This window comes from Zootoca vivipara, chromosome W (assembly GCF_963506605.1).
Source record: "Zootoca vivipara chromosome W, rZooViv1.1, whole genome shotgun sequence".
Classification (NCBI taxonomy): domain Eukaryota; kingdom Metazoa; phylum Chordata; class Lepidosauria; order Squamata; family Lacertidae; genus Zootoca; species Zootoca vivipara.
In genome coordinates, this window is record NC_083293.1 from 3,669,365 (window position 1) to 3,695,943 (window position 26,579).

General features: G+C 47.4%; 1 protein-coding gene across 1 annotated transcript in view; it reads left to right on the forward strand.

Annotated features, from left to right (window-relative positions):
• The first annotated feature begins 15,296 nt into the window (after positions 1-15,296).
• Positions 15,297-26,579, forward strand: part of LOC132591452 (transmembrane 9 superfamily member 2-like) — a 33,876-nt gene continuing 22,593 nt past the window's right edge. The window contains exons 1-3 of the mRNA XM_060270075.1: positions 15,297-15,732; positions 20,468-20,595; positions 25,500-25,611. Of these exons, the coding sequence (XP_060126058.1) occupies positions 25,546-25,611 (66 nt within the window). The 5' untranslated portion in view covers positions 15,297-15,732; positions 20,468-20,595; positions 25,500-25,545. The remainder of the gene's footprint in view (positions 15,733-20,467; positions 20,596-25,499; positions 25,612-26,579) is intronic.

Here is a 26,579-nt window from a genome sequence, read left to right on the forward strand (position 1 = left end):
GGGGGGATCTGAGATGGTGGTGACGTTGAATGCCAGTGTCTCTGAGTGTCGCCCCACCGTCATTCTCATGGGGGGGGGGTCTGGTGGGTGATGGCCCCTCCCAGCAACTCCCTGCCGTCAATGGTGGAGACGTGCAGGGGAAAATCCAGCTGCAGAAGTTGGATCTGGTGCGCTTCTGCAAAGTTTCTCGAAAAGAAGTTGGCCGACGCCCCCGAATCGATTAACGCGAGGACCGTCAGGGGATACCCATTAGGGAGCGTTAGCGTCACTTCTAGAACCACCCCTGCTCTGGGGTGGGTGGGCTGGCGCTGCTCCTCGCTGTGCGGGCGGGTGGGTTGGGGCTGTTGTGTGCTGACTGCGCCTGGCTGCTGCCCCTTGTCTCCTGCAGCCAGGCTGTCTCGTTTCCCTGCTGTGGTGCTGCGTCAGTGGGGGAGGGCACAACCGTTCCCGCCTTTCCTTGCCATTCCCTGCGATGTGGGCAGTCTCTGACGAGATGCTGAGGGGAGTTGCAGAGAAAGCAATTCCCGCCTCTTCCCTCCTTGCGTCTTGGCGCCGCTGGGGTTTGAAAAGCCCGCGCGCGCTATCAATTTGCATGGGTTCCTGGTCTTGGCTGGCCCCTGGCATGGCGTGAGATGGCTGTTGGGGGAGTGGCTTCTCCTGCGACCATGGGAACCAAGCCCGCTTTGCGCGCGTTGCTTGCTTGTCGTTCCACCGGGATTCCTGTCTCACCCCCACCGCCAGAGCCGCTTTGCTCAGCTGATCCATATTACTGGGCTTTGGACCTCTCGAGAGCTCATCTTTCACATCCTCATTCAACCCCAGGTAGAACGCCGCTTCCATCGGAGGCGAGTGCAGTTCCCACCCCAGTCTGTGCACCAGCATGGTGAATCTCGACCAATATTCGCGAACTGTCATTGTTCTTTGTCTTAAATTATGCAGTTCCTCTTTGGTCTGGTCCATATGGCTATCGGACGCATACATGGTTTTCAAAGCCTCTAAAAATAGTTTGACATTCTTCATGCAAGGATTTTTTGTCGCGATTAACGGTCTGAGCCACTCCCTGACTGCCCCGGTAAGGTGTTCCACAATAAACGCTACCCTGTGCCCATCATCAGGGAACTCATCATGGTGCAGCTCAAGAGCATACACGATCTCAGTCTCAAAGCCATGATATTCCCTCGGGTCTCCATTGAACTTGCTTACTAGGGTCCCTGCTCTCCTTCCTGGCAGCACTTGGAGTTGGGCTCCCCCTCCTCCCTTGGTTCTCTCTGCATCCAACTTGTTTTGGAGGTCCACGGCTACCGCCCTTAACTGCTGCTCTTTCTCCTGAAGTGCTCTCACCTGTTCAGCGAGGTTGTGCCTGTCCTCTTTAATTTTCTCCGTTTCTTGCTTCGCCGCCTTTAATTCCCCCTGTGCCTGCAACGCCAGTTCCTGCAGGTCCTGCTGGGCTTTCTCCGCGATCTGCCGCCATGTCTCCGCTTCTGGCGCGCTCATCCCTGCAACTCCAAAGTAGCCCAAAAAAGATTCGGAGGTTGCTGTCACAGTGGTCGGATGGGACTACTTCAGAGTAACGACTCTCCACCGCTCTGCATTTTATCTTTTTATTGGTGCTGCGTATTTACAGTGCTAAAGGTAGAGCTATTTACAGAGACACATCTTTTCAGCTTTCATCAGAACCTCCGAATGGCTTTTGGCGCGTCTTGCGCCAGCATAACAACTTGGGGAGCCCCATCCTCTTCCCCCGACGCTTTCTGCGAAGTTCCGGAGTTGGGGGGATGGGCCTGCCCCCCCTCTTTCCTCCTTCCTGTCCCACCTGGGACGCTGGCTCTTCTACCCTGCCAGAGCCTTGGATCCCACTTCCTGTTTCCCCACTGGAGCTGGAGCTTTCCCTGCTCTCAGTCGTGCTCTGGGCTGGGCTGGAACTCAGGAGGGGAGGGGCTTCGCGATACCCCTTGCCCCTCACAGTGTGTGTGTGTGTGTGTGTGTGTGTGTGTGTATGTATGTATGTATGTATATATATGTATGTATATATATATATATATGTATATATGTATATATTAAACTTTTTTTTTCATTCCTAAACATTAGGAAGAACTTCCTGACAGTAAGAGCTGTTCGACAGTGGAATTTGCTGCCAAGGAATGTGGAACGGCTTAGGGAGCTGGGTATGTTTAGCCTGGAGAAGAGAAGGTGAAGGGGTGATATGATAGCCATGTTCCAATATATAAAAGGATGTCATATAGAGGAGGGAGAAAGGTTGTTTCCTGCTGCTTCAGAGAAGCGGACACGGAGCAATAGATTCAAACTACAAGAAAGAAGATTCCACCTCAACATTAGGAAGAACTTCCTGACAGTAAGAGCTGTTCGACAGTGGAATTTGCTGCCAAGAAGTGATGTCTCTGCTTTTTAAGATGCTGTCTAGGTTTGTCATTGCTTTTCTCCCAAGAAGCAGGCGTCTTTTAATTTCGTGACTGCTGTCACGATCTGCAGTGATCATATTTTGCGCTCTCCTCTTTCACCCTCATTAAAAGGTTCTTTAATTCCTCCTCGCTTTCTGCCATCAAGGTTGTGTCATCTGCATATCTGAGGTTGTTGATATTTCTTCCGGCAATCTTAATTCCGGCTTGGGATTCATCTAGTCCAGCCTTTCGCATGATGAATTCTGCATATAAGTTAAATAAGCAGGGAGACAATATACAACCTTGTCGTACTCCTTTCCCAATTTTGAACCAATCAGTTGTTCCATATCCAGTTCTAACTGTAGCTTCTTGTCCCACATAGAGATTTCTCAGGAGACAGATGAGGTGATCAGGCACTCCCATTTCTTTAAGAACTTGCCATAGTTTGCCGTGGTCGACACAGTCAAAGGCTTTTGCATAGTCAATGAAGCAGAAGTTTTTCTGGAACTCTCTAGCTTTCTCCATAATCCAGCGCATGTTTGCTATATGGTCTCTGGTTCCTCTGCCCTTTTGAAATCCAGCTTGCACTTCTGGGAGTTCTCGGTCCACATACTGCCTAAGCCTGCCTTGTAGAATTTTAAGCATAACCTTGCTAGCGTGTGAAATGAGCGCAATTGTGTGGTAGTTGGAGCATTCTTTGGCACTGCCCTTCTTTGGAATTGGGATGTAGACTGATCTTCTCCAATCCTCTGGCCATTGCTGAGTTTTCCAAACTTGCTGGCATATTGGGTGTAGCACCTTAACAGCATCATCTTTTAAAATTTTAAATAGTTCAGCTGGAATATCATCACTTCCACTGGCCTTGTTATTAGCAGTGCTTTCTAAGGCCCATTTGACTTCACTCTCCAAGATGTCTGGCTCAAGGTCAGCAACCACACTACCTGGGGTGTACGAGACCTCCATATCTTTCTGGTATAATTCCTCTGTGTATTCTTGCCACCTCTTCTTGATGTCTTCTGCTTCTGTTAGGTCCTTACCACTTTTGTCCTTGATTATGGTAATCTTTGTACGAAATGTTCCTTTCATATCTCCAATTTTCTTGAACAGATCTCTGGTTTTCCCCATTCTATTGTTTTCCTCTATTTCTTTGCATTGCTCATTTAAGAAGACCCTCTTATCTCTCCTTGCTGTTTTTTGGAAATCTGCATTCAGTTTCCTGTATCTTTCCCTATCTCCCTTGCATTTTGCTTGCCTCCTCTCCTCCGCTATTCGTAAGGCCTCGTTGGACAGCCATTTTGCCTTCTTGCATTTCCTTTTCCTTGGGATGGTTTTCGTTGCTGCCTCATGTATAATGTTACGAGCCTCCATCCATAGTTCTTCAGGCACTCTGTCCACCAAATCTAAATCCTTAAACCTGTTCCTCACTTCCACTGTGTATTCATAAGGGATTTGATTCAGATTGTATCTTACTGGCCCAGTGGTTTTTCCTACTTTCTTCAGTTTAAGCTGGAATTTTGCTATAAGAAGCTGATGATCTGAGTTACAGTCAGCTCCAGGTCTTGTTTTTGCTGACTGTATAGAGCTTCTCCATCTTTGGCTGCAGAGAATATAATCACTCTGATTTCGATGCTGCCCATTTGGTGATATCCATGTGTAGAGTCGTCTATTGTGTTGTTGGAAGAGAGTGTTTGTGATGACCAGCTTGTTCTCTTGACAGAACTCTATTAGCCTTTGCCCTGCTTCATTTTGAACTCCAAGGCCAAACTTGCCAGTTGTTCCTTTTATTTCTTGATTCCCTACTTTAGCATTCCAATCCCCTGTAATGAGAAGAACATCCTTCTTTGGTGTCATTTCTAGAAGGTGTTGTAGGTCTTCATAGAATTGGTCAATTTCACTTTCTTCAGCACCGGTAGTTGGTGCATAAACTTGGATTACTGTGATGTTAAAAGGTCTGCCTTGGATTCGTATCGAGATCATTCTGTCATTTTTGAGATTGCATCCCATTACAGCTTTTGCCACTCTTTTGTTGACTATGAGGGCCACTCCATTTCTTCTACAGGATTCTTGCCCACAGTAGTAGATATGATAGTCACCCGAACTGAATTCGCCCATTCCCTTCCATTTTAGTTCACTGATGCCCAGGATGTCGATATTTATTCTTGTCATCTCATTTTTGACCACATCCAGCTTACCTCCATTCATGGTTCTTACATTCCAGGTTCCTATGTGTGAGGAACAGGGGATATTGCGAAGTCCCTCCCCTCCTGAGTTCAAGCCCATCCCCGAGCACAGGGGAAAGCAGAGAGAGTTCCGATTCCAGTGGGGAAGCAGGAAGTCGTGTCCGAGGCTCAGGCAAGGTAGCGGAGCCAGGGTCTCAGGTGGAACAGGAAGGGGCAAATAAGGGGGGGAGACCCATCCCCCCAACTCCGGAATTGCGCAGAAAGAGGAGAGGAAAGAGGATGGGTCTACCGAGGCTTTTGTGTTGGAGAAAGACGCGCCAAAAGCCATTCGGAGGTTCTGAACCCGACTGAACACATAGCTCCGTGTATATAGCAATGACTTCAGCACTGTAAATACGCAGCACCAATAAAAGAATAAAATGCAGAGCTGTGTAGAGTCGTTACTCTGAAGTAGCCCGCTCCGGCCACTGTGACAGCAACCTCCGAATCTTTTTTTGGGCTACTTTGGAGTTGCCGGGATGAGTGCGTCAGAGGCGGAGAAATGGCGGCAGATCGCGGAGAAAGCCCAACAGGACCTGCAGCAACTGGCGCTGCAGGCACAGGGGGAATTAAAGGCAGCTAAAGAAGAAACCAAGAAGGTCCAGGAGGACCGGCTACAACTTGCGGAACAGGTGAGAGCGCTTCAGGAAAAAGAGCAGCAATTAAGGGCGGTGGCGGTAGAGCTCCAAAACAAGCTGGATGCCGAGAAAAACAAGGCGGGAGGGGCCCCCCAACTCCAAGTGCTGCCAGGAAGGAGAGCGGGGACCCTAGTAAGCAAGTTCAATGGAGACCCGAGGGAATATCATGGCTTTGAGACTGAGATCGTGTATGCTCTTGAGCTGCACCATGATGAGTTCCCTGATGATGAGCACAGGGTAGCGTTTATTGTGGAACACCTTACAGGGGCAGCCAGGGAGTGGCTAAGACCGTTAATCGCGACAAAAAATCCTTGCATGAAGAATGTCAAACTATTTCTAGAGGCTTTAAAAACTATGTATGCGTCCGATAGTCATATGGACCAGACCAAGGAGGAACTGCATAATTTAAGGCAAAGAACAATGACAGTTCGCGAATATTGGGCGAGATTCACCATGCTAGTGCACAGACTGGGGTGGGAACTGCACTCGCCTCCGATGGAAGCGGCGTTCTACCTGGGGTTGAATGAGGATGTGAAAGATGAGCTCTCGAGAGGTCCAAAGCCCAGTAATATGGATCAGCTGAGCAAAGCGGCTCTGGCGGTGGGGGTGAGACAGGAATCCCGGTGGAACGACAAGCAAGCAACGCGCGCAAAGCGGGCTTGGTTCCCACGGTCGCAGGAGAAGCCACTCCCCCAACAACCCTTCCAAGCCACGCCTGGGGCCAGCCAGGACCAGGAACCCATGCAAATTGATAGCGCGCGCGCGCGGGCTTTTCAAACCCCAGCGGCGACAAGACGCAAGGAGGGAAGGGGCGGGAATTGCTTTCTCTGCAACTCCCCCCAGCATCTCGTCAGAGACTGCCCACATCGCAGAGAGTGGCAAGGAAAGGCGGGAACGGTTGTGCCCTCCCCCACTGACGCAGCACCACAGCAGGGAAACGGGAAAGCCTGGTTGCAGGAGACAAGGGGCAGCAGCCAGGCGCAGTCAGCAGACAACAGCCCCAGCCCGCCCACCCGCACAGCGCGGAGCAGAGCCAGCCCACCCCTCCCAGAGCAGGAGTGGTTCTAGAAGTGACGTTAACGCTCCCAAATGGCTATCCCCTGACAGTCCTCGCCTTAATTGACAGTGGTGCATCTGCCAACTTCTTCTCGAGAAACTTTGCAGAAGAGCACCAAATACAGCTTCTGCAGCTGGACTTTCCCTTGCACGTAGCCACCATTGACGGCAGGGAGCTGCTGGGAGGGGCCATCACTCATCAACCCCCCCCCATGAGAATGACGGTGGGAAGGCACTCTGAGACACTGGCATTCAACGTCACCACCATCTCAGACCCCCCCATCGTCTTGGGCATGAGCTGGCTGGCGCGCCACGACCCCTCCATCAGTTGGCACCAGAGATGCATCACTTTTGGGTCGGACTTTTGTCTGGAACATTGCATGCAGCACCAAACAGGGGAGGGGCCTCCAATAGCCACGGTGGCCACCATGCACGTCAAAGGGGGTGAGGCGATACCCAAACCATACTGGGACCTGCAGGAGGTCTTCAGCGAAGCGGAGTCCGACCACCTGCCCCCACACAGGTCCTTTGACTGCCAGATCAACCTGGTGCCAGGGGCAACGATACCCCCAGCCAAGCTGTACGCCATGTCAGATCAGGAGCTGGAGGATCTGCGTGCGTTTATAGACAAGAACCTCAAACGGGGGTTCATCAGAGAAAGCAAGGCAGCAGGGGGCAGCCCGGTCTTCTGGGGGGACAAGAAAGACACGCAACAGCGCCGTCTTGTGGTGGATTTTAGACGACTGAATTCAGTGACAGAGCCAGTGGCTTTCCCCATGCCCAGAGTGGACGATCTCCTGACAGCGGCACGCAGGGGCAAGATTTTCACCAAGCTAGACATGAGGGGGGCGTACAACTTAATCAGGATCCGGGAAGGCGATGAGTGGAAAACCACGATGTTCACGCCCCTGGGCTCTTTTGAATATCTGGTGATGCCCTTCGGGTTGCAAGGGGGCTCAGCATGCTTCCAGGCCTTCATGCACCACGTCCTGGGGTCCCTCCTCTTCAAGAACTGCTTGGTCTTCCTGGATGACATCCTTATCTATTCCAACGACCCAGTGCAACATGTGAAGGATGTCAGGGAGGTGTTGCAGCGCCTGAAGGAGAACCACCTGTATGTGAAGCTGGAGAAGTGCAAGTTTCACACCAGGGAAGTAGACTTCCTGGGCTACAAACTGTCAGACAAGGGGCTGGCGATGGACAAGGACAAGGTACAAGCCATCCTGGACTGGCACAGCCCCAGGACGCGCAAAGATGCCCAACGCCTCCTAGGCTTCGCCAACTTCTACAGGAAATTCATCAAGAACTTCTCACGGGTTACGGCTCCCATCACGGACTGCCTGAGAGGCAAGCAGAAGTTCAGGTGGACACAGGAGGCGCAAGCAGCGTTCGAAAGCCTCAAGAGGGTGTTCGCTTCGGACCAAAACCTGTTCCACGTGGTGCAGGATGCGCCCCTACGCGTTGAGACCGATGCTTCTGACAGGGCTTTGGGAGCGATCCTGTTGCAACTGGACGCCAACAGAGAGTGGAGACCTTGTGCCTTCTTCTCCAGGAAGCTGACCCAGCCAGAACGCAACTACACGGTGTTTGATAGGGAACTTCTTGCGATCCACGCTGCTTTCCAGCACTGGCGACACTTCCTGGTGGGCGCCAAGCACCCCATCCAGGTGTGCACAGACCACAAGAACCTGGAGTTCTGGAGAACAGCCAGGGTGCTCAACCAGCGGCAGATACGGTGGGCAGAGTTCTTCTCGAACTTCAACTTCTCCATCCACTACATACCGGGGGAGCAGAACGTCAGGGCAGATGCCCTCTCCCGCAAACCAGAGTACATGGAGCAGGAGTTGCCACTAGCACCCAGGCACATTTTCCCCCCATCAGCATGGTCCTGCGGAGCAGCAGTGGTGAGCGAGGCAGAACTCACAGCACTGACGGCAGCAGATGAGTTTGCCACCCGCATCTTCAGAGAACTGAGAGGGGGGAGGGAGCAGGCAAAAGACTTTGCAGAACGCAGGGGGCTGCTTTTCCACAAGGGGGCACTATACCTGCCCACCACCCAGCTTAGACGTAAGATCCTCAAGCAGATGCACGACAACCCGACGGCGGGTCATTTTGGAAGGGACAAAACCGCTCACCTAGTCATGAGACACTTCTGGTGGCCAGGGGTGCGGGAAGATGTTAGAGACTATGTACGGGGCTGTGACACCTGCCAGCGGGCAAAGGTAGTCAGAGCAGCGCCAGCAGGATTGCTGGAGCCCTTAGCCACACCTCACAGGCCGTGGGAAGTGGTGTCCATGGACTTCATCACGGACCTGCCTGCATCCAGGGGCAAGACCGCAGTGTTGGTGGTGGTGGACCTTATGTCCAAAATGTGCCACTTTATACCGTGTGCCAGGGCGGTCTCTGCAGAAGAGACAGCCAAACTGTTTGTGGACCACGTCTTCAGACTGCATGGATTACCTTTAAGGGTTATTTCGGATCGTGGCCGCCAATTTGTTTCCAGGTTCTGGAGGCGGCTCATGAACCTCCTGCAGGTGGAGGTCAGCTTATCGACGGCTAGACACCCGCAGACCAACGGACAGGCGGAGAGGGTCAACGCCATTCTGCAGCAGTACCTGAGATGCTACGTCAGCCAGAGGCAAACGGACTGGGTGGATCGCCTGCCACTGGCGGAATTTGCCTACAATAATGCAGTGCACGTCTCCACAGGGGTGTCGCCCTTTAAGGCCAATTATGGGCGCGACCTCAGATCTTTCCCGGAGAGGGAGGGGGAGGAGGAGGAGGAGGGCCCACGGGCAGAGGATTGGGCAGAGGAACTAGAGACGGTGCACCAACAGCTCAGAGAGCACTTGGAGAGGGCCAAGGAAGCGTACAAGAAGGGGGCAGATCGCCACAGGCGACAAGGGGAGGTCATCAGGGTGGGGGACAAGGTTTGGTTGTCTTCGGAGGGCCTTCCCATTAGAGGGAGGTGCAAAAAGCTGGCGCCCAGACAGCTGGGCCCCTTCACGGTCACGCAACAGGTCAATCCGGTGGCCTTCAGATTGGCACTACCAGAGGACATGAGGGTGCATCCAGTGTTTCATAGATCGCTGCTGTCGCCGTACAGGGCAAGCAGCAGGCTCCGAGACAGCGACCAAACCCCCGAGGGAGGGGGGGAGAGGGAAGGCAGGGAGCAACTCAATGAGGCCACGGCCATCCTGGATTCACGGAGAGGGGTGGGGGGCCTGGAGTACCTCATGGCATGGGAGGACGCCCCGCCATCCCAAAATGAGTGGGTCCCAGCCTCTCAGATACAGGAGGAATTCTTGGTGGAAGAATTTCACGCCCTCTTTCCCCACAGACCCAAGCCCTGGCACATGGAAAGGGAGGGGGAGGGGGAGAGGGAGGAAGTACTGGAGAGCAGTTCACCATGGGGATGGGAAGCGGAGTTTGAGGAACCAGAGGAAGAAGTATGGGCGTCGCCGAGATCCACTCAGTCAGAGGAAGAAGCAGACTGGCAGCACATTTTTACCCCCACCAGCTCTGACGCCACGGACTTTTTGGGATTCCAATCCTCCCAGGCGGAAGGGGGGGGGCTCGCAAGACTGGGGGGGGGGTGTTCACACCAACGGGCTCGGAAAGTACTGAGTTCTTAGGCTTCCAGTCGTCACCGACACCCGGGGGGGGGACCTGGGGAGGGGAGAAGGGGAGCTTGGAAGGGGGGTGGATGTGAGGGACAGGGGATATCGCGAAGTCCCTCCCCTCCTGAGTTCAAGCCCATCCCCGAGCACAGGGGAAAGCAGAGAGAGTTCCGATTCCAGTGGGGAAGCAGGAAGTCGTGTCCGAGGCTCAGGCAAGGTAGCGGAGCCAGGGTCTCAGGTGGAACAGGAAGGGGCAAATAAGGGGGGGAGACCCATCCCCCCAACTCCGGAATTGCGCAGAAAGAGGAGAGGAAAGAGGATGGGTCTACCGAGGCTTTTGTGTTGGAGAAAGACGCGCCAAAAGCCATTCGGAGGTTCTGAACCCGACTGAACACATAGCTCCGTGTATATAGCAATGACTTCAGCACTGTAAATACGCAGCACCAATAAAAGAATAAAATGCAGAGCTGTGTAGAGTCGTTACTCTGAAGTAGCCCGCTCCGGCCACTGTGACACTATGCAATATTTTCCTTTACAGCATCGGACTTTCCTTTCGCTTCCAGGCATATCCGCAACTGAGCGTCCTTTCGGCTTTGGCCCAGCCGCTTCATCAGCTCTGAATCTACTTGTACTTGTCCTCCGCTCTTCCTCAGTAGCATGTTGGACGCCTTCCGACCTGAGGGGCTCATCTTCCAGCGTCATAACTTTTATATGCCTGTTGTCTTTGTCCATGGAGTTTTCTTGGCAGGGATACTGGAGTGGCTTGCCAGTTCCTTCTCCAGGTGGATCACGTTTAGTCAAAACTCTCCACTATGACCTGTCCATCTTGGGTGGCCCTGCATGGCATAGCTCATAGCTTCTCTGAGTTATTCAAGCCCCTTCGCCACGACAAGGCATTGATCCATGAAGGGGATTACATGAAGGGGATTACATAAATACATAATATTTATGTAATGATAATTTTATACACAATATACACACGCACACATCTCCATATCTATATTTATATCTTGTGTAAAATTATACCAGTCTGTGCAAAAAAAGAAAACAAACGTAAGCGGTGTGGGGGTGGGAGGAAGAAAGCCCCCCCCCCCGCTTCTGTCCTTGCAAAGGTTTTGGACAAGGCAATGGGAGGGGCAAGATGCCCTCACCCAAGATGGCGTCGGCGGCCTTGCGATCTGATCACGTGGTCAGACCCACACACCCCTCCCGCTCCTCCTCGCGCGCAAGGCGATTGTGACGAGGCCGCCGAGGAAGACCTGCCCCGCCCCAGCGCTTACTCCCGCCCTTCTCCTGCGCGTGCGCTCTCTCCACCCCGGCTGGGCTTCCCTTTCTCCTCAGTACCAAAAGAGCGGTGGTCGCGAGAAAGCCGGCCGGGCCGCGGGAAACAGCCGGAGCCGCCACGATGAGGAGTAGAGCGCCGCCGCTGCCTCTGCTCGTTCTGCTTCTGGGGGGCCCGGCGTCCCTCTGCGGCGCCTTCTACCTGCCAGGCTTGGCTCCTGTCAGCTTCTGCGATGAGGGAGGCGAGAAAGCCGGATGCAAGGTGAGTAGGAGAGAGGGAGGGGGGTCGAGAGGAGGAGCCCCTTCCTCGGGGTGGGGGTGGGGGTGGGGGTGGGGGAGGGGGGCACACAACGAGCCCCTCCCCTTTCCCCCAGGTGTACCCCCCTGTTCTAAACATCCCCCCCTTAAGCTTTGCTCCTGGGTGGGAAGTACACCCCCCCCTGCCAAGCTTATAATTTCCTTTAAATAATTCATACCTAGTAGTAGTTGTTGATTCATGTGTATATATGTTCCTCTATAATATATTCATTTTACCTGACAAGGGGCTGAAGGCAGTTTACGGATAAAAGCAGAAACAGATGAGAACCTAGGAGGAAACGATGTTTGTTTGTTTTTTTAAATCACTAGCTGGCCCTGCCACACGTTGCTGTGGCTCAGTCTGTTAAATGGAGCCTCAGAGTCACACTTCACACTTCCCAGATCTTCGGAGTTCTGTTTTACACGTGTTCTGTTTAGGCAGGCGCATCCCTGTGACTCTCCCCACTCTGTCCCTACCCATGACACATCCCGGCCCCTCCCCCCACCCCCCTCATCCCTGTGATTGGCCCCACCCTGTCCTGACCCATGACCTATCCCGACCCCTCCTCCCCCTATCCCTCACCCAGGTGAGCCCCCACCTCCACTCGGCCCAGTATGGAAAGGCGAGCAGAGATGCTGTGGAGATGGAAGTTTCCTAGGTGCAGTACCAGTGTAGCCGCTGCTAGAGGGTGCTGTTTTGCAACCTCTCCTGTGCTCCCAGCATGCACTTTTGTCTGATTTGTGAGTTCTGGAACACAGGGTTTTTTGGGTTTTAGATGGTCCAGGTGTAGCATCTATCTACGCAAACAGTTTTGGCTTCCTCTCATTTTTGCATGTGACTTTGTGTCAAAATTTGAACGCAATTGGTTGAGCGGTTTCGGAAAAAGTGGAAAAATACCCACATGCACTTTTTACATTTTTATATATATATAGATTAGCTCCAATTTTTTATTTTTTGATTAGCCAGTTTCCTTAAATGGTTATCTGCTTTTTTTTTTAAAAAAAAGATTGGGTTCTATGTTTTAACGCTGTACACTGTCCCAATATTTTTTGTACAATGTAGTGACAGAGCGGACATAGTTTTGTGTTCCAAAATATTCTTCAGAATATGGAATTTAAATGAATTCATTAGCTGCCACTTGTATGTGGTCTTTCTTTTATACTCTGAGAAGAAGTTTACTGTAACATGATTTTTTTCTAAGTATATAAATATAAGATATATGCATATAATGTGTCTTTGAAACAACTCTTGAAATGGGTCAGGCTAAATGATTGAGACTGTCCTAAGGCCCTTAGAGTTACCACTTGCTTCTGTGACTCTTTTTGCACCTTCAGTGGCCTAGCATGGAGTGAGTGGGAACATCAGACCTAGATGCCAAATGTGGCCCTCTAGTCCTGGGCACCTGGCCCTTGAGACCCTCCAGGCCACACTCCCCAGCTGTGGGAATGAGGTTGAGATGCTCTGGCAGGTAGGAAAGTGGGCAAGACTGTCTTTTTCAAGCTGTGACTTCCATAGGCGCAGTTTCACCTGGAAAGCTTTTATTGCCTCATACATTGAGGTTATGACTTGTTTGCGGCCCTGCAGCCTCAGATTCAGTTGGGCGAGATGCTCTGTTATGTCACACAACATGGCAAAATCGCACAGCCAGTTTGGATCTGACAGTTCTGACAAGGGCTTCCCTTTACTTTGCATAAAAAGAGTAATTTCTTCCAAAAGCTCAAAAAATCTCTTGAGAACGGTGCTCCTACTCAGCCACCTTACTTCTGTATGGTATGGCACATCTGTACATTCCATGCCCACCTCCTTCAAAAATTGTTGGAACTGACGATGATTCAGACCCCGTGCACGCAGAAAATTCACTGTTTTCGTGACTGTGGACATTATGTGATCCAGTTGCAGAACCTTGCCACACAGAACTTCTTGGTGGATAATGCAGTGATAAGTTATCAGCGGCGTGTGGCAATTACTTTTTTTCAATTTCTCTTTTAACAGTCCAACCAAGCCATTTCTCTCTCCACACATTGCTGGAGCGCCATCAGTAGTAAGTGCCACCAACTTTTCCCAAGGTAATTTCATTTTATTTACGGATTCCTCCACTGCATTGAAGATGTCCCTCCCAGTTGTTGTCCCATACATGGAGACCACATCCAAGAGCTCCTCACTGACAGACAAGTCTTCCTTCACACCTCTTACAAAAATAGCTAGATGAGCTGTATCAGTATTGTCAGTGCTTTCATCAACAGCTAATGAAAATGCCAGATAACTGCATGCCTCTTCAGCCAACTTTGTTTTAAGATTACAGGCTAGGTCCCTGACTTGGTCTGTGATGGTGTTTCTTGACAAGCTGACATTGTTAAAAGCCTGTCTCTGCTCAGGGCACACCTGTTCACATACCTTCAGCATACACTGCTTTACAAATGCACTTTCTGAAAAGCGCGCAATTTCTTCAGCCACAAGATAAGCTGGCTTTCACTGCTGCATCATTTTTTGCTGTCATTTTTGCAAAAACATTCCGTTGAGAATGCAGGCTACCTTTTAATTCTTGGACCTTTTGTTGCTTTTCCTGGTGGCTAAGGTTAGCAAATTTGGCTCCATGTTTGGTCTCAAAGTGCCGGCGTAAATTGTATTCCTTCATCACTGCCACTGCCTCATAGCAAATAAGACATACCGGCTTGTCTCCATTAATCACAAACATGTATTCACTTTCCCATCTCTCCTGAAATTGCCTTCCCTCTGCATCAACTTTTCTTTTCCTGGACATTTTTGGGTTATTTGATTGTAGTTTATGGTCCTTATACCACTGTAAAGTGACACGGAAGTGGTCAGTATATCCAAAGTTTACCGCTCAGACTTTTAAGCAGAATAATAAGCAGACACCCCCCCCCCTATCATAGAATCAGAGTTGGAAGAGACCACGAGGGCCATCCAGTCCAACCCCCTGCCAAGCAGGAAACACCATCAAAGCATTCTTGACATATGCCTGTCAAACCTCTGCTTAAAGACCTCCAAAGAAGGAGACTCCACCACACTCCTTGGTAGTAAATTCCACTGCCGAACAGCTCTTACTGTCAGGAAGTTCTTCCTAATACTGTTGTGTTAGAAAAATCTGGAGTATAATGTCCAGATCTCACCCTCATCCTTCAAGCAACTCCAACAATGAGTCCAGCTGGCAAAAATTCACAGAAATTCACACAAACATATAAATAGAACGAAACAGTTAGTGCTGGACTTCAGCTCCCATCTACAGACTGCTGTTAACGTGCATGAATATTAAAACATGTTGTGCATAGTTATTTATGTGTTGCTTTGATCAAAAGTTGCATATAAGAAACAGAAGCCAACTAGAAGAATACAATTCCCCTTTTAATTGTTACCATAACATTGTAACTTGCTCTTTGAAGATGAAACTGCCATTGTGTTATATATTAAGTTGCAAAAGAAAGCAACTTAATAAGTTCCAATGTATCATTGGAAACAATGAGCAAAGGAGAGAAATGTAGCAAACTGTCATTCCATATATTGGAAGGCTGAAAATATACTCCTAAAACTGATATATATTTGAAATCAGTAAGATGAAAATTATGGTTACAGGTAGGTAGCCGTGTTGGTCTGAGTCGAAGCAAAATAAAAAAATTCCTTCAGTAGCACCTTAAAGACCAACTAAGTTTATATTTTGGTATGAGCTTTCGTGTGCATGCACACTTCTTCAGATACACTAGAAACAGAAGTGTCAGACCCTATATATATACAGAGGGTGGTGGGGGTGGGTGGGAATGGGAGATGGGCTGATGGGAGTGGTAAACCTGTAGATGGGTGTTAATGGCTGCTGATGGCTGCAATTAGTCCTGGGCTGAGGTGCTAAAGAAAGCTTGATCATGCATAATGAGATAAGAATCCGATATCTCTATTCATCCCAGGTGCTTCCATGGTTTTAAGCTTGGTAATGATTTCCAATTCAGCAACTTCCCTTTCCAGTCTGTTCCTGAAATTTCTCTGTAATAAAACAGCTGCTTTGAGATCTTGTATAGAATGTCCTGGGAGATTGAAGTGTTCTCCTACTGGTTTTTCAGTCTTATGGTTCCTGATGTCAGATTTATGTCCATTTATCCTTTGGCGTAGGGTTTGGCCTGTTTGTCCAATATAGAGAGCTGAAGGGCACCGTTTCCAGTTGGATGCTTCGTGGGTTCAGATGGCAGAGCTAAAGATTCCTGCACTGTATATGTAAGTGGTCAGGGTGCGTTTCCTTAATGCTTTCTGATAAGGTATTAGAGATTTCAAAAGGGCAGAGGAACCAGAGACCAAATAGCAAACATGCGCTGGATTATGGAGAAAGCTAGAGAGTTCCAGAAAAACATCTACTTCTGCTTCATTGACTATGCAAAAGCTTTTGACTGTGTCGACCACAGCAAACTATGGCAAGTTCTTAAAGAAATGGGAGTGCCTGATCACCTCATCTGTCTCCTGAGAAATCTCTATGTGGGACAAGAAGCTACAGTTAGAACTGGATATGGAACAACTGAGTGGTTCAAAATTGGGAAAGGAGTACGACAAGGTTGTATATTGTCTCCCTGCTTATTTAACTTATATGCAGAATTCATCATGCGAAAGGCTGGACTAGATGAATCCCAAGCCGGAATTAAGATTGCCGGAAGAAATATCAACAACCTCAGATATGCAGATGACACAACCTTGATGGCAGAAAGCGAGGAGGAATTAAAGAACCTTTTAATGAGGGTGAAAGAGGAGAGCGCAAAATATGGTCTGAAGCTCAACATCAAAAAAACCAAGATCATGGCCACTGGTCCCATCACCTCCTGGCAAATAGAAGGGGAAGAAATGGAGGCAGTGAGAGATTTTACTTTCTTGGGCTCCTTGATTACTGCAGATGGTGACAGCAGTCACGAAATTAAAAGACGCCTGCTTCTTGGGAGAAAAGCAATGACAAACCTAGACAGCATCTTAAAAAGCAGAGACATCACCTTGCCGACAAAGGTCCGTATAGTTAAAGCTATGGTTTTCCCAGTAGTGATGTATGGAAGTGAGAGCTGGACCATAAAGAAGGCTGATCGCCGAAGAATTGATGCTTTTGAATTATGGTGCTGGAGGAGACTCTTGAGAGTCCCATGGACTGCTAGAAGATCAAACCTATCCATTCTTAAGGAAATCAGCCCTGAGTGCTCCCTGGAAGGACAGATCGTGAAGCTGAGGCTCCAATACTTTGGCCACCTCATGAGAAGAGAAGAATCCTTGGAAAAGACCCTGATGTTGGGAAAGATGGAGGGCACTAGGAGAAGGGGACGTCAGAGGACAAGATGATTGGACAGTGTTCTCGAAGCTACGAACATGAGTTTGACCAAACTGCGGGAGGCAGTGCAAGACAGGAGTGCCTGGCGTGCTATGGTCCATGGGGTCACGAAGAGTCGGACACGACTAAACGACTAAACAACAACAACAACATAGACCTCTGGCACTTTTTAGAATCCCATGAAAGTTCAGATTCAGGACCAAACCTTGGAACAGTGTCTGAACCCACAGCGTCCTTCAAACCCATGGTCTAGAAGCGGCCACCAAATAACCACTTGAAACCATTGGCTGAAGCTGGCTTGCAGAGCAGAGCTTGAACAAAGTGGCTTGGCATTAAAACTGAACAGGAAAACAGTGATTGGGATGTTGCTCTGCCCTCAGTGGCTATTGTGTGGGACAGCATCTGGGAATTCTTGGGGGAAAGGTACGACTCCTTAGCATGCTTGCACTTTTTGAACACAAACCATGGCATGAAGCCTAAACTATTCTTAGCAAAAGGCAGTCGCTATCACGCACAAAATGTAATAATGGTCACCAATTTGGATGGCTTTTAAAAGGGATTAATCAAATTAATGCGTTATAAGACTGTCAGTGGCTTCTATTCACAATGGCTGCATAGCACCTCCAGAGTATGCTCAGAATGCCAGCTGCTGGGGAGCACACTGGAGAGGATGCTGTGCTCATGTCCTGCTTGCAAATTTCCCATAAACATCTGGTGAGAACAGGATGTTGGACCAGATGGGCCTTTGGTCTTATCTAGCAGAGCTGCTCTTGAATTCTTGTGGCTTGGCATTAGTTGTGTTTTTGTGTCACACTGAATCATGGTTTAGCAAGATGGGTGGCTTATATTTGACACTGACCATAGGTGGGAATAAACTGCAGTTACTTAGCTGCATTGCATGATAAGCCAAGATTTAGGAAACTGAAATTACACGCTGCAAAAATCATCTTCCTTGTCATGGGTGGAGTAGGAGGGGGTGTGTATGCGCCCAAGCTTCACAGCAACTCTTTCCTCCTCGTGCATGACACACTAATCTGGTTTGCCTCCCCACCACTGGCATGTGGCCCTTGGAATATTGCCCATGATAGAATGTGGCCCTCAGACTAAAAACGTTTCCCCACCCCTGCACTAAATGGTGGTTTAGCTGGTTGTGCAAATGTTATGCCTGAACCCTGCCTTGTTGGTACATGCAAAAACTCCTGCTGAACAATTAAGAAGATATATGATGGGGGGAAGGAAATACAAAATGTGTGTCATGAAGGATGAATCTGAGCATATTTATTTGGACTGGTTGCCAGCTGTGTATTGAAGGGCTCAGTTGATTATCACTTGCTAACTCTTGATTTTGATTGAATTTTTGGCCCTCTAAACATAGCCAAAATTAAATAATCAATGAGAGCCTATAATTAAAAATAAATGTAGGCTACAGATTACAAGATAAAAGAAAGTAGACAAGAGAATACCAGCATCTGTAAGTCAGCTGGGAATGACAATAGCTCACTGGTAGAGCATCTGTTTCAGACCAATGAAGTTTGTCATTGGTATAAGCTTTCGTGTGCATGCACATGAAAGCTCATACCAATGACAAACTTAGTTGGTCTCTAAGGTGCTACTGGAAGGAATATTTTTATTTTGTTTTGACTACGGCAGACCAACACAGCTACCTACCTGTAACTAATTTCAAATCTGATAGAGATGCCAACTGAGATAACAAAACTCCACTTAGAAGGCTTGCTGAAAGAGGTAAGTCCTCAACAAGCACCTCAAAGACAACAGAGACAGCACCTGTCTCATATGCAGTGGGGAAAAGGCCCAAAGGGTAAGCGCCGCCACATAATAGGTCCATTAACAACATGGTACAGAACAGACCTCCTGATAAGATGGTAGCTGCAGGATTCCCTCTCCTGCAACACAGGGTTTGGTTGGGGTCTATATGGAATGAGATGATCTGTTAGGTGTTCAAAGCTCACTCCGTCATGGAACCGAAACCACTCTTTGCTAGTCTGGTGCCCTCTAGATATTTAGATATTACTGTCTAAAACAGCCAGAGGGTCTCTGGTTGACCCAAAATATCTGAGCAGAGCTACATTTCACTTTCCCAGCACTTTCACTTGGGAACAACTTGGCTGGAAAATAGAAAAGCAGTTTTGATTCCATGGCTGGCTCAGATGCTGTGTTGGTTTGCTCCTGTGTGTTGTTCTGCCCATCCCAGAGTATGCATTATGTGCCCAGAAGTAATGTGAGAATGTGAGAATTAAGTGATGATGGTTCAGGTCTTGCAGGAGAATTGCTGGGCATTGGAATATCTACAGCAGGGGTCAGCAACCTTTTTCATCTGTGGGCCGGTCCACCGTCCCTCAGACCATGTGGTGGGCAGGACTGTGTGTGTGTGTGTGTGTGTGTGTGTGTGTGTGTGTGTGTGTATGTGTATATATATACATATATGGGGGGGAAACGAATTCCTATGCCCCACAAATAACCGAGAGATGCATTTTAAGTAAAAGCACACATTCTGCTCATGTAAAAACACGCTGATTCCCGGACCGTCTGTGGGCCGGATTGAGAAGGCGATTGGGCCGCATCTGGCCCACGGGCCTTAGGTTGCCTACCCCTGATCTATAGGAAGAAAGGGCTGCTTAATGTCTCTTTGTACAGTGACAAATTTCATTGGCTATAAAGATATTATTGCACATTATTATTATTATTATTATTGACAAGGCATAGGACCAAGAAAGCAATCAATGAGGGCACAGGGGAACACATTGATGCGGATGTATACTAAAGGTTTAATTTGCAAGGATAGTTGAGTGCATTTTATTTCCTTTGCTTTGGAGCTGTGTCCATGAAAATTAAACAGCAGATAATCAGTGTCAAGTAATAAGAGTCTAATTAAATATATTTGTCAGTAGGATTTCAAAGATTGAGAGACTCATTCTCCAAAATAGGTTTAGAAAGAAAGAAAGAAAGAAAGAAAGAAAGAAAGAAAGAAAGAAAGAAAGAAAGTACTTGAAGCAGCTTTCTGAAATTTCTCTTCCCAAAGATTCTACAGCAGACTTCCCAGAGTCATTAGCTTTATTACATTAGCCTGGAAAAGGCCATTGTTCTCTTAGAGGAACTGCAGCCACTACCGGTATTCCAAAGCCCACCCTTTATATGCCAGAAACAAAGGGCTGCTTTACATATTGCATTGGAAATTAACAGTGCATTATTGGGTAAGGCTGGAGGTGCATGAAAAAGTAGAGCCTGAACAGTTGAATGGAGCGAAAGCGTGTACAGTGAATGAAATGGGTAGTGCTTCCTATTCCACTCCCAAGAAAAGCATTTGTGTTTCCGGCACTCGTTTTTGGTTTCCTTGAACCTTCAGTGCGACTTCAAAGGTTGGATCTATCCACACAAGATACAGACTGAATACACACTGCACATTTAAGGCGCATGACTATTTCTGAAGCATCCTGGAAACTATAGTTTGTTATAGGTGCTGGGAATCGTAGCGCCATGAGGGGTGAACTACAATTCCTAGAATTCTTGGGATTCTTCTTTTTTATTAAAAAGATTAAGCTGTATTTAAAAAATGGAATAAATAATACTGAAAATAATAATAAATACTTTTATGCATTTAATGGCTCTATTTCTCTCCCCCCCACCCCCAAGTCTGAGTTCAACAAGAAGAACACCTACTATCTTTTCAACCACGTTGATATTACGATCACGTACCACAGTGCGCAGAATGAGAACTGGCTCGGAGCTCGCCTGGTTACAGCTCGCCTGGAACCCAAAAGGTAACCGCTGGGCACTTGACAATTTACAGCGTGTCATTTCACAGGCAGATACTATTCGTAGGGAGCTCTGTTTTGCCTGCTCTATTTGGTGTTGGGATGCTAAGCAGTACAAGAAGCCTGCAACATGCACCCACTTTCTTATGCAGTTGCGACCTGTCGCGGGTGGGGAATAATAAAGAAATGGAGAGTAGGGGAAGCCCACAGTTCCCTGCTTTCCATTTATTTATTTTCCCTTCCACACTTTGCATTCAGAGAGTCTACTCAGGCTTTAAGGAGGCGGCGCGAGGGCCCTGGGAGCATTCCACTTTTTGTGTTCCTGCATTGTTCTTTACCCATATATATGTTCGCTTTCCTGTTTATGCTGGATACTGAATCTGTTAAAATCTGTCCTTAAGGAAGTGCAGACTCGGAACACTCTCCGTCCTGTTCAGATCTGCTCAATGGATGTACGATTTGAATTTACCGTACTGCGGAGGTTCTTAAAACTGTGGTCTGTTGGACCCTCAGTGTCGTTCAGGTGGTCTGTGGTGTGCCTGTGGATTTGTGGCTGAAGGTGGAAGACGGCACATTCATTAGAGAATTGTGGAATTGTAGAGTTGGAAGGGATCCCAAGGTTCATCTACGCCAACCCTCTGCAATCTCCGCTAAAGCATCCATGACAGCTGGCCATTCAACCTCTGCTTAAAAACTTCCAAAGAAGGAGAGTCTACACATTCTCCTAAGGGAGACCGTGCTGCTGTCCAACAGCTCTTGCTGTCAGAAAGTTCTTCCAGGATGTTTAGTTGCAATCCTTTTACTTGTAACTTGAAGCTTTTGGATTGGGTCCCACACTCCGAGCTTGCTCCGTTTTCCATGTGACAGTCCTTTAGATGTTGGAAGATGATAATCATATCTCCTCTCAGTATTCTCTTATCCAGGCTAAACATACTAACTCCCTCAACTGTTTATCATAAGGCTTGGTTTCCAGACCCTCAATTCATCTTGGATGCCCAGCTTGTCAAAATCCGTAAACTGAAGTGCCCAGAACAGGATACAGCATTCCAGGTGTGGTCCGACCAATGCAGAATAGAGCAGTATCTTGATCTGGATGCTATACTTATGTTGATGCAGCTTAGAAGAGCATTAGCTTTTCTTGCTGCTTTATCACACAGTTGATGCATGTGAAACTTGTGGTCTACTAAAACCCCTAGATCCATTTCACTTGTACTACTGGCAATCCAGGTGTCCCCTATCTTATATTTGTGTCGCTGGTTCTTCCTGTCTGAGTGCAGAACCTTACATTTATCCCTGTTGAAATTCATTTTTAATAGTTTTGACCCATTTCTCCAATCTCCAATCTGGGATTCATCTGTGGCATTAGCTACTTCTCCCAGTTGGGTGTCATCTGCAAGTTTTATGAGTATCCCCTCAATTCCTTTGTTCAAGTCATTTATAAAGATGCAGAATCCTGGGCCACTCCACTTCCACTTGTTCCCCAGGATGAGGAACCAATAGTGAGCGCTCTTTGGGTTTGGTCAGTTAACCAGCATGTTGCACCAAATACTCGTATTGATTTTTAATGGCATTTTCGATTGCTTATTTTATTTCTCTTATTGTATTGCAATCTGAAATCTATGGAATGCATCCAAATGCATTATATAAGAAATAAGAGAAGCTGCAAAAATGCAATTAAAAACCACACAGCCTTTAGCACAGCTCATTATGATTGCTACAACAAGGCAGAAAAATCATTAAGTGATCCACCAAGAGTCTCAGCAATTTTCAGGTGGGTGGGGGAAAGAGTTTGGGAACCACTGCCCTCCTGAATGGCTTGCAATAACTGTTTTGGGGTAATGCATTCCACAAGGGGGCATAGTTAAGTTTTCTTTCACTGCCTTTTTTCTACCTATCTCTCATTCTCTAGTGTTTGTCTTTATGGGAGGCACCGTGAGATTTTGTGCTCAATAAGAGGTTGAAACACATTTTCTCTGTGCCTATCTACAATATCTATCTATTATCAATCAATCAATCACAAAACTGATGTTTGCTGCCACATGTAGTCTGAAGATATATTGTAAGAGAATGGTTTGAGGTGCTTGAAAATACGGGTTGCTTCATCTGCAATGCCTGCAATCTTTTCTCCCTCCATTAGGTGGTCCTGTAGTTCCTTGTAAGAGTACTGATCTACTTTGCTTCAAGGGAAGGAGACGGGTTAGAGTGAAAATGTTAGCCCTTTCCTTTGGAGTTGAGCTTGACCTGGCCTGTGTTTCTTCTGTGTTGCTGTCAGTGGCATTGAACCAGCTCTGCAAGTAGTGGGAGGGCACTCCTGGCAAAATGTGGATGGAGTTGCATTTTGTAAGGCTTTTCAAATCACAATGAAGATTGCTTTTATTTTTTTAAGCTCTGCATTCTGGAAACTTAGCATTAAACAGCAGTGGGGAGGTGTTCAACAGTTTGATCCAACACCCCAGCAAACTGGGGAAGGGCCATAGCTCAGTGAGAGCGCTTTGCAAGCAGAAGGTGTCATGTTCAATCTCTGGAGTCTCCAGATTGAGCTGGGGATGCTCCCTTTTCGAAATCCTGGAGTACCATTTGCCAGTCATTGTGGACAATCCTGAGCAAAATGAACCAGGAGCACGAAAAGCTGCATTATACCATGTGCTGGCTCCCCAGTTTTGGAAGCAGCATCAAAAATAAATTGGATGCAATGCTGGTTGGGCAGAGCTCTCTGCCCTGGTGGGAATGCAGATACCCCAATCATCAGATCAAAAATGGTGGTGGGGGCAATACCTCCCCCCCAGCCAATCTGCATGTGTCAGCTGAGGAGAGTGGGCTGTATGTGTGTCATGAGAATGTGCGTGCAAGATTATGGAGTGGTCACGCCCTCCGTTTTCATGTGCTGCTTGGCTAAAATTAAAATTGGCCAGCCTTGTTCTACAGCTATTTCAAAGAAATAACTGGTAGCAAAACATTAACTGAGAGGGTTGAAATCTGTAAGTGTATAATGGGCCCAAAAGAGCTCTTATAGTAGCTGTTTCCAGGCTGTTGGTGCTGACTCACAACTCCTGGAGGACTGTTGAGTGTGGTTTCTAGGGCTCAGCCTCAAGAGTTAGGTTAGGCTCCTTGGGTTAAACTCTGCTCTGTTCTCCCTGCCCCTCTAGTTGTTCTGCTTCCTGTGTCTTGAAGCTCCTTGCCAGAATGATAGGGAAGGGGTGTGAACCAGATACCCGATAGGGATGGGTAATGCGCATTAGGAGCCACGTGGTCCAGATTCTACCATGGTCATTTCCCTTCCCTTCTGACAACTCTCTGATGTCAGAAGCAGCTCCACGTGTTGCTTTTTCTGCAGGTCTGCAGGGATGGTGAAAGTTGCATCTTACGAACCCTTTCCCAGCTGTATTGCTTTTTAGAAGTAGGCGAGCTCTGTTCATGGTGAATCTAACAACCTTAGGCTGAGTTGTTTGCATGGAATTAAAATGCGGATATTAATACTTCTCTTATTTGTCAGGGAATCCTAAGATTTCAATCCCATTTACCTCTTCAGTGGGCATGCCTTCTTGTTTAGGAACCCCCAATTCACGGGCAGGTGTTGTAACTGGAGCACAGTGAGTCAGTTGCAGGTTATTCTAGGTGTCCAGGCCTCTTTTTTCTCATGTTGCAAATTGTTAGGTTCAGACAACATGAAAGTTGCTACAAAACTCACCAGGACTTGAACTAATAAAAAGTTGCCTTTTGAATTCATAGCTGCAGGGTAACTTAAATGTCTTCCCATTGCTTTGTTTGCTGCAGATTCTTGTACATAAATAAATAAATAAATTGCAAGTTGCTTTGCTATGCTTCGGGGATCTGTTCCTTTGCTTTGGGGTCCGTTCCCAGTCTGCTTGCAGAAGTAAATTGCGCAGGCTGCTTTCAATTGTCATACATGAAAAATGGCTCAAGTGTCTTTTTCACTGCAATTATCACAACAAAGCAGCTGATACATCAGGGGTGGGGAACTTGTGGCCTTCCAGTTGCTGTTGGATTTCCATCCATCCTTTGCCTCCGCAGCCAGAGGCTGTATGCTTCTGAGTATCAGTTGCTGGAAAATGAAGGAGAGGGAAATGCTCTTGTGTTTGAGTTTTTGTTTTGGGCTTCCCATGGGCATCTGGCTAGCCACTCTGAGAACAGGATACTGGACTGGATGGGCCATTATGTTCCTATGCTTATAGTCAGCATGCTATGGGATGTTGGCAATTGTAGTCCCACAGCATCTGGGGTGCTCAAGCTTCCTCAGTTGTGCAATAGCTGTCTTATATATTCTTGGGTTGTGCTGGGTGGGTGGGGATGCTGGTACTTCATAACATAGCAATGTCCATATTCTTAAAGACAAATTGATAGTTGGTCACTTGCAAAGTGCCCCTTAACCTTATAATGCTGCTTTTGATTCTGTGGATGCTCTTGGATTTCACTTTCTTCAGGTTGCGTATGGCTACTCATTTTGAATTAGTCAACATAGTGTGGGGGACAATTGTGTAATGACCATATTATACCTGGCATGTATGCTGGAATGCCTGGTTCTTGGCCTCTTACATGGAGTGTATCTAATACTAATAAACTTTTTTTTGGAGGGGGGGAAGTAGCATGTGTTATGACCCTGGATTTTGGGGCTGGTGCATAAAGCTAGCTTGTGATTTGAAGTAATAAGCTCCCAAACAACACTGAAGTTTACATTCAGACTTGTTTTTGTGCTCAGAAGCCATATTCATTGTTTTTGCAATGTGCGTTTAATTCACAAAAAATTCTCTGGACTCTGAAGAACACTTGGCACTTCAGGCAAAGTGATTCAGAAAAACAAAAACATTTAACACTATGCCAGTGAATCTGTAGAAATTGCAGTGAAGGTTCTTGCATCATCAGGTGTGATAAACTATATTTTATCTTTGTAGTTATAAACAAACGGATATAAACAATTTGTCTTGTGAAGGCCCCCCCATGGAAATCTCTGCAGAGTTTAGCAGCAAGCTGAATCTGATTTACAGTTACTCTGTGAAATTTGAAGTAAGTACAAGAGAGATGTTTTGCAGCTATAATTTCTTAAAACGGTTCAGATTATCAGTTTTTATAGGCAATGGGGGAGCAACCTGGGTACAGTGGTGCCTCGCTTAACAAATGCCCTGCTTAACGAAATTTCCGCTTAACGAAAGGATTTTTCGAGCGGAGGTTGCCTCACTAGATGAATTCGTTTTATGAAAAATTCGTCTAGCGAATCGCGGTTTCCCATAGGAATGCATTGAAATTCAATTAATACGTTCCTATGGGCAAAAAAAAAATTAAAAAAAAAATTCAATGCATTCCTATGGGATTCGCTAGACAAATTTTTTATTATAAGAAAAGACCCGTGGAACGAATGAAATTCGTCTAGCGAGGCACCACTGTACTTAATTTAAATTCAGAGTTAGCTGTCTATTTAGCCTGAAACCCCAATAAGTTGTTTAATGTAGTTCATTTTTAATTTTTGAAGTATAAGTAATCGTACAAACATCCCACAGTTGAACACGTAAATATATACTGCACTCAGTTACATATGACATAGTTGATTGATATTTCTCCAAATAGAGCTTGTTTTTCATGATTATGATTAATATATACCATGTGCTATCCAAGAATAACCTTGCCTTTTTTTCTAAGGGAGATTGGGAGCCTTTTCCACAAAGGAACAAGCCCTTCTCTTCTAGTTGCTTAGCCTATATTGAGCACGCATTTAGTTGCTGAGCCAAATTGGGGTGGAAGGAATGACTCTGCTTTAATCTCTTAATGAAAAGTTGGTGTTGGCACTGAACGACTGATTGACAGCCTGCTTAGAGGAGAGTCCTGATTGAATATGACACAGCATGGTCAACTGCAGAGAGGGCTTAGTAGCTTGATTTCCATATCCGCTCCATTCCCAATAGCTGTGTTGAGACTAACCCCAAAGGGTGGCAATTAAAGTTAGGTTTTTGTGATGCAAGACACCTGTATTGCAAGGA